Source organism: Tinamus guttatus, unplaced genomic scaffold, assembly GCF_059628265.1.
Source record: "Tinamus guttatus ecotype Peru unplaced genomic scaffold, ASM5962826v1 Tinamus_guttatus_pri_ptg000497l, whole genome shotgun sequence".
Taxonomy (NCBI): Eukaryota; Metazoa; Chordata; class Aves; order Tinamiformes; family Tinamidae; genus Tinamus; species Tinamus guttatus.
In genome coordinates, this window is record NW_028289031.1 from 3,056,052 (window position 1) to 3,063,822 (window position 7,771).

At 50.2% G+C, this 7,771-nt stretch overlaps 1 protein-coding gene across 5 annotated transcripts in view; it reads left to right on the plus strand.

Moving 5' to 3' along the window:
• Window positions 1-2,503: 2,503 nt before the first annotated feature.
• CARMIL1 (capping protein regulator and myosin 1 linker 1) overlaps window positions 2,504-7,771 on the plus strand; it is a 173,427-nt gene continuing 168,159 nt past the window's right edge. For all 5 annotated transcript variants that reach the window (XM_088533402.1, XM_088533405.1, XM_088533403.1 and 2 more), the window contains exons 1-2: window positions 2,504-2,593; window positions 6,317-6,414. In XM_088533402.1, the coding sequence (XP_088389528.1) occupies window positions 2,512-2,593; window positions 6,317-6,414 (180 nt within the window). In that variant the 5' untranslated portion in view covers window positions 2,504-2,511. The remainder of the gene's footprint in view (window positions 2,594-6,316; window positions 6,415-7,771) is intronic.

Genomic DNA, 7,771 nt, shown 5'->3' on the forward strand with positions numbered 1-7,771 from the left:
CAAAAAGTCGTAATTCGAGTGACAAAAATGTTAGCAGAGAGAGCACCCTGCAGCTGAGACCACAACGGGCCTACATTAGGACAGCATGCGCGACTTGGCATCAGCTCCTGTTGCCACCTGCCCTACCTGCGGGGGAAGAGAGGATTTTGACTGAGGAGGAGGAAGGCCAGGAAATGGGAATAAGGTATAGCATGTGTCAATACCGTGTGTGACGTACCATGGCAATACAGAGATTTGGGAGAGACAGAGCGAGTTCCTCTCAAACTGCATTGTGCTTGGCAGTTAATGTGCTGCCTGGATGCTGCAGCTCTCAATGGGGCACGTTGCAGCCCCTCACCTTTGTCCCCAAAGCATCCCTGTCTCCCGAGATTCCTCGTTCCCTCCTGCTCTGCTACTGTCAGTATGTCTAAGTCGTGGATGCAGCTACACTTCCCGCAGCAATTTAACTTGCAAATGATCTAGCTCACAACTTCCATCAGCAATTTTGGCCATGCCAGAAATTAAAATAATTTTAGCAATCTCCAGAGGAAGAAATATCCACAGAGATCCCTGTTCTGTGGCAGGCAAATCGATTATCCTTTGAACGACTTTTAATGTGCCTTCAGAATGAAGCCCCGCTGACAGACATGGCGATGACTGCCAGGGAAGAGCTCAGGACGAGCCAATGCAAACCACACCGACTTTCTGCTTGATTTCCTTACAGAATGTCCTTATTTGCAGCTCAGAGCCATCTTCCCAGTTTGCTGTTTCACTAAATGTAGCCATTTCTGCAATAATCATATTTGTACTGGTAAGACAACCTCCAAAATTATTTAGAAAGCTGGTTAGTGCTGTGGCGAATTAAACAACAACAACAACAAAGCTTGACAAGCCATGACAGTTTCTAACTGCTGGTTTTGAAGACCAAGGTCTGCAGTACTTCCTGAGAAACAGGTTGCAACAGTATGGTATTTTACCAGCAAAGTAACTCTTTTTCCTTGGAATTATGCTGCTGTGCTCATTCAATGCATTTAGGTTTCCTAATTAGATAAAAATAACTTCAGTCTTCCAGATCCGTCACTCATTTCTGGAGTGCTCAAAACATGAGGTTTGTGCAGTTATCCCCCCCGCTTTAGGGTGCCCAATCACAATCCTGCTGCAGTGAAAAGGATCCTTTCCTTGAAGGTCTGCATCGCTACTAGAAACGAGCACCTAGCCCTACTGCACTCCCAGAGTGGTCTAGCTCTTCCACCTCTCTCATCCCATAAAATAAGGACAAAGGGACTTTTTTTATATATACATATAGGTGATAATAGGCACAATTAGTCAGCTCAAGTGCTGCGTTTTTATAATGCGGCTGTTACGCATAAACAAATTCTCAAAAGCAAAATGCAACAAGCAAAATGCTGTAAGTTGTGGAGTTTTCCTTGGGAACGGAGGCTTATTTAGTCTCTTTCAATCTGGTATAAGCTCACAAACTTGTTTTCTTCCCTTCACAATGAGTTTGCTAATCTATAGCAATCTATAATACGAACGTTTCCTCTAGCAATGGATGTCCCTAGGGAGATGAGGTGAGGGAGAGAGCGATGGATCCTGGATCAGAGGTTGTCCTGCTGCAGGGCTAGGAGAGGTGCAGTCTGGCAACCTCTTTCCCAGGCAGCAGGCATCACGGGCTGTCTTCAACATGACAGCGACCCCCTTTACAACACGAATCCCCTGCAAAGAAACGAGCGAAACAGGCCGATTCCCTGTGGTGCCAAGCCGGGAGGTGCCCCTGCGGACGGAGGAGCACCCCTAAAGAAAGGCCCGTGTTGCTGGAAAGCCGCCTGGTTGCCCGGCGGTGGTGGAGGGGCTGCCACTGGTGTCGCAGGGGTCGCGGCACGAGCTCCCCACGGAGACACCCGCGCGGGGCCTGCGAGCCGCGGGGCTGGGGCGGCGCCGCGGTGCCTCCTCTCGGGGCAAGACAGCGAAGGGCGCCCAGACACCCGCATCCCCGCGGGGCGCCCCCACCCGCGTGGCCCGCAGGGCCCCCCACGGCCGCCCCGGCGCCCCGCGACGCCGCCGGGAGGTCCCGCAGGGGCAGCCCCGCGTGGGGCGGCCGCCAGCAGGTGGCTCCCGCTGCCGCCGCCGGGCCCTGCGCAGCGCCGCGGGCTCGCGCGAAGGCGGAGCCGCTCGCGGCGTCCTCGATTTCGCTGCCCGCTGCCGCCCCCCCGCCCCGGCCCCTCCTGCTCGCGGCGCGGCGCCGGGGGGCGATGCTGGCGGCCGCGGGGGGCTGCTCGGCTGCGGCGGGCGGCTGCGGGGCTGCCGGCGCCTCCCGCGAGCGGAGGAGGCCGGGCGGGCGCTGAGGGCGCCGAGCCGCGGCCGCTGCGCCCTCCCCGCCTCCGCGCGCGGCTGCTGCGGGCGCTCCCCGCCTCGGCAATGCCCGCCCCGGGAGGCGAGTAGCGCCGCGGAGGTGCGAGAGAGGCGGCGAGCGAGCGAGCGAGCGCCCCTCGCTCCGCCCGCAGGCGCCCGCCCGCCTCCCGCGCCGCGTCCATGCGCGCCGCCGAGGCCGCCGCGGCGCCAGGCAGCGCCGCCATGGCCGACGAGGGCTCCGACGTGCCCAGGGAGCTGATAGGTACCGGCCGCGGGCGGCGTTAACGGTCGCCGTGCGGGGCGGGGGCCGTTATGGGGGTGGGGGGCATCGGGAGATGCGGTGGCGGCGGCCCCGGTGCGGGAGCAGGAACGGCGATGGAAACAGGAACGGGGATGGGGATGGGGACGGGGATCTCCTCCTCTGGGAAAACGTGCGGTGGCTCCGTGCGGGGCCGCCCGGCAGCCCTCGGTGGTGGCCCCGAGGGAAGGTGCTTGGAAGAGCTGTAGCCTCGGCTTGTTTATTTATTTTTTTTCTTCTGGGCTTGAGGCTGTTTAAAACTGGCTTGTGCCGTTTATTTATTTATTTGTCCCCCCTCCGCCCTCCCCGCGCCGTGCGTGCCTGCGGAGGGGAGAGGTCCTTTCCGTTCAAGTTTGGGGGCCGCATGCGAGCAAACCCCGTCCGGGTGCCCCGCACGGAGCGGGGACCGCTCTGTGGCGCTGGCTCGCGGCGTCGCAGCTGCAGGGAGGACCCTGGCGTTGCTGCTGTCGCCGTTCGGGAGCGTTCAACAAGCAGGGAGCGAACAGGGCGCGCTGGGAAGCGCTGTCGTCCAGGGAGAGGGGCTCAAGCTTTGGACTGTCCCTGAGTACTGTGCTCGGGCTGGGCCTCCTCTTGATTCAGCTGTGGTTTCGCCTGTTGAGGAAAGATCTCAGCTGGGTTGGGGCGATGCTCTTGGAGGAGCGGAGGTTCGTCAGGCGGCCCCGTACGTACGTGTTGCATCGCACACGGGGTCCGCGGAGCTCGCGTAGCCTGTGTCCGCTGCGGCGCGTCGTCGCCTTTCTCAGCCTGTGCTGTTGGGGGGAGCTTGTTCTAACAGAGAAAACCCTTGTAACGCTCTGGATGAAAAGTTGCTGTTGTTGCAGGCTTTTTTACTGTGCAAACCAAATAGCTCTATTTTGCAGTCCTTCTAGTGAAGGAAATGAGGAGATTCCTAGCGTTAGCCCGGAGGGATTAGGAAAAGGTGACGAGCCGAGTATTATGGCAGAAATAGGTGTAATCCCAACCGTGATCACAACATGGCCAGCTAGGTGTAAGGACCGAGATGCTCATGCGTGGCCGGAGCAGGTTCACGCCGAGCGCTTATGCTTGTACGTGCTAGGTGAGGTAGTGAGAGAAGGAGCAAAGCTGGGCATGCCGGGCTCTGAAATCCTCTATGGACAGTTTTAAGCACCAGCCCCAGTTCTGGCACCGTGCTCTCACCCACCTTGCTTCCTCAGGGCTCCTCGTGGGCGTGTGGATCTGTTCCCATGGATTGATGTGATTTATAGCAGTATTCCAGTGTCTGTGTATTGGTCAGTGGCAGTGTAGCTTAGCACGTTAGCATTTATAAAATGAATTTTGAAAGGAAGCTTTTGGGAATAACCCTGTGTTCTGAGAACAGCCTGGAAGGACGTGCCGTAAAATGCAGCGATTAGACATGGAGATTAGACGAGGAATAGGAGTGTTTGAACTGCAGTTTTTGTTGTTACTCACTTCCTGTGTGACCTTTGTCAGGTCGCTTAGGTCATAATTTAAAAAAAGAAATAGTAATGTGGATCCACTCTTCTGCGTTGTTGGTGTCTGAAGGTAGGTGCCCATAGTCCGAGGCTTTAAAAATTAACGAGCACTTAAAAACATGAGCCCTAACCTCGTGTCTCCACCCCTTCATTTGAAAAGCTACTTCGAAAGTCCCCTTACCAGAAATATCAAGGAATTTTTCTCTGTTAGTTGGGAAAAAGTCAGCGGAATTTAAATCTTAACTTTCTGCAGCAATGTTTCTAGCCCCATGTGGCAGGCGCAGCCTTAGGACGAGGTGACATCCTGATGCTTCCTTGAGTTGCTTCCAGGCCAGTTTCTTCCCTGATGCTCCAAGGCCTTTTCTCTCCCTCTCGCTTTTTGAAGTAGCAGGGGCGCAGCTGGAAGCCTGCAGTTGGTTTCAGTGCTGCTATTTAGGACCTGTGGGAGACCCAGCGGAGCCGACGGGAGGCCGGTCTCCCGCGCTCCCCGCTCTGGCTTCGGGAGGAAGTCCCCTGCTAGAAGCAGCACTAGAACTGCTTGTTAGAGAAAATAAACCAAAAGGCAAAATCTATGGGGTGGAAATAAAGTAGCAGGAAATAGTAGCACATTGTATTTTTTCTTTTCTGCAATGAGATAGGGCTTTCCTTTATGAAAAAGAATGTGTGGTAAGCCTTGAATTCCTTTAAATTCCCAATCAGAGGACAGCAATACCAGAAACGGGCATCATTTATAAGAGAGGAGGTCTCAAAACCTGGCTCATACGGGGAGGATTGGGATGGAGCTTCCCCTCCTACTCTGCCTGTCTGGCTCCTTGGGGGATGCTCTGCCTGGCTCCTTGCCAAGCAATTGCCCTGGGATCCCCGCTCTCCGGCAGTCACTGCTGGAGTGGGGTAGCTTCCCTGGGCCAGCCCAGGAACTTTCCTTTCCGGGTCGGCAAATCAGAATTCCCAGGGAGAGCATTCAGCTTTTGCAGCAACAGCTCTTTCTGGCAGAGTCGCTCTGACCAGGTTTGTTTTTTGCCTTTCACGTCCTTGTGCCCTCCAGGCAGAGTTCTGGCCTGGGCTAGACTTCCTAAATGCTGTGTTATTTGGTGCAGTCGGTTATGCTGGCTGTCAAAGGAAAATTGTGGAGAAAAGCCGCAGAATTACTATAAAAGCCTTAGGAAGACCGTATTACTCTGAATTTTAGCCTTTTAAACTTAAGTCTGTATAAGCACATGTAGGGGGTGGAGATTTGCCCTCTAAAGATGCCAGAGAGCTGTGTGCGTGTGTGTGTGTGTGTACACACGCATATATAGAATCACAGATGCTTAAGGTTGGAAGGGACCTCTAGAGATCATCTAGTCCAACCCCCCTGCACACGCAGGGTCACCTAGAGCACGTGGCACAGGACTGCGTCCAAGCGGGTTTTGAAGATCTCCAGAGAAGGAGACTCCACAACCTCTCTGGGCAGCCTGTTCCAGTGCTCTGTCATCCTCACTGCCAAGAAATTTTTCCTTATATATATATATATATATATATATATATACACATATATATATATGTATGAAATATTATGTCAATTAATGCAGTTTTGGGATTGGTCCTGTGAGGTGGCTACGTAATCATTAGGACTTGGACTGATGCCAGCCCAGGCTCCTGCAGCCTTTGCAGCACAGCTGTCAGATGTTGGTATCTGAGAGCCTGGCTGATTTGCATTGCAACTTGAATGTACAAGCACTTGATTTTCTATTATCTGACCCATTTGCCCTCTGTGATATTAACAATAAAAGGCTAGTATTTTTGCAATACAAGTGGTTAGTTGACTTTAACAGGCTTTTCAGGTTCTAGTATCAGCAAACTTTGCTCACTGTGTTTTAGAGTGATGAATGGGGAATTGTTGTATTTTCCCAGGGTAGAGTTGAGCAATACTGGGGCTTGTCTTAGGAATGTTTTTGATGTGCAACCAGCACTGGGGAGAAATATTTAGAATATTGGCATATAAAATCTATAATCTCGTCATAATGGGCTTAAATTATTTTGTAGATGACATCCTTAAGAAAAGTTATGTATGTATTAGAGTGTGTTTAGTACTGAAACACATGCGTGAGACTTTCCTGGGTGCAGCGGTTGGACAACATAGCTCTGAGTCTTCTTGTAAACCTGATAGTGGAATCTGTTTTCCTCTCATGTTGATGATGATGATGTTTAAAGGTATTTTCTTTTATTTCAGAAAGTGTCAAGGATGTTATTGGGAGGAAAATCAAAATTTCGGTGAAGAAGAAAGTAAAGCTAGAAACCAAGGGAGATAAAGTAGATAACAAAATCTTGGTAAGTTTGATATATGGATTCTGATTAAATTTATGGAGGGGAAGCCAGTATCTTTTCATAAGACATTAATTCTCCCATTGTAAAAATTTTCTACTGTGTATGTGCTATTATCTACAAGTGTTACTTTATTGCTTTCTTGCTGGTTTGCGCAGCAAGTCTGTGTGTGTGCGAGCGTGCGCATGTATAACATGTGCAGCACGGGATTATGTTCACAGTGCTGTGGACTGGTGCTAAGAAATTATTATTAGAATGTGTTTTAAAATAATCGCCTGGCTTTGTGGCTTAGGTTTCCCATTCATAGCAACAGGAATTTTGAGTGGAGAAGAAATGCAAAATCAAGCATGTAACATTATATATCTTTTATATAATCTCCGAGGCTGTTATACAGTGCAGAATAACAGTAGTGCTATTGTGCTTTTTAAACTCAAATGACTATTTGTACTTTTTAGTATTCTGTGTTGTCATGCATCTGCATTTTCAAAGAGTGCTTGCTTTGTGGGATCCTCCATTGTCATTTCTAAAACTGTAGTGGAGAAAAGTGTCAAATTAATCTCCTTTAAGCTGCTTTCCTGTTTTCTCAAGAATAATTTTGTTGGCCTCTCTTGATAAGCAAGCAAGCTACAGTAATGAGCTGGTATGCATGTGTACAGTCTTGAATATTTGAACGTGCAAAAAGAGATGGAACTTCCTTTTCTTCTTTCCTGATGCCTCTATATCAGGAGAACTAGACTAACATACAAATTATGATAGTACTGCTGTAATATTTTGTGAGATATTTGAAATGTGCTGCTTTGTATCACAAAAATACTATTACTTATTTGAAGGTTTCAGTGCCAAGACTGTATTTGCAGATTTTATGTGCCCTCCCCATGTAGCTGTTATATTTTGTCTCTGAGAAAGCTCTTCAGCTTATTCATCAGTTGAGACCTATCTTCATAAACTGCATGTAGCTTATCCCAGGGCAGTAAGACTGTCAATAGCAGTCTGCTTTTTAGTGAGAGCAGCTACTTAAGGCATCTGAAATGCTTTCTGGGTAATATCTACCATTCTTATATATAGCTTCTGAGTCCTGCAGTTTCTGCTTCTGTACTGGAAATAGGCCAGGTTTGTGAATGTTGATTGATCGTCTCTATCTATTTGAAAGCCTTGTTTACAGGGGAGGCTGGCAGTTTCACTGAAGCAGTAACACTTGAGTGACTTTTTGACTTATATAGAATCATTATTGCTATCGATAGCGAAATGTATTGTGGAAATACTGTAATGCTGTTCAGAGCTGATGGCACCAAAAGAATGCCAAGCTCTGAATTGTTAGCGAAGTTTCTGAGGGATGTCCTGTTCTGTAGTAAAATGCCTAAAT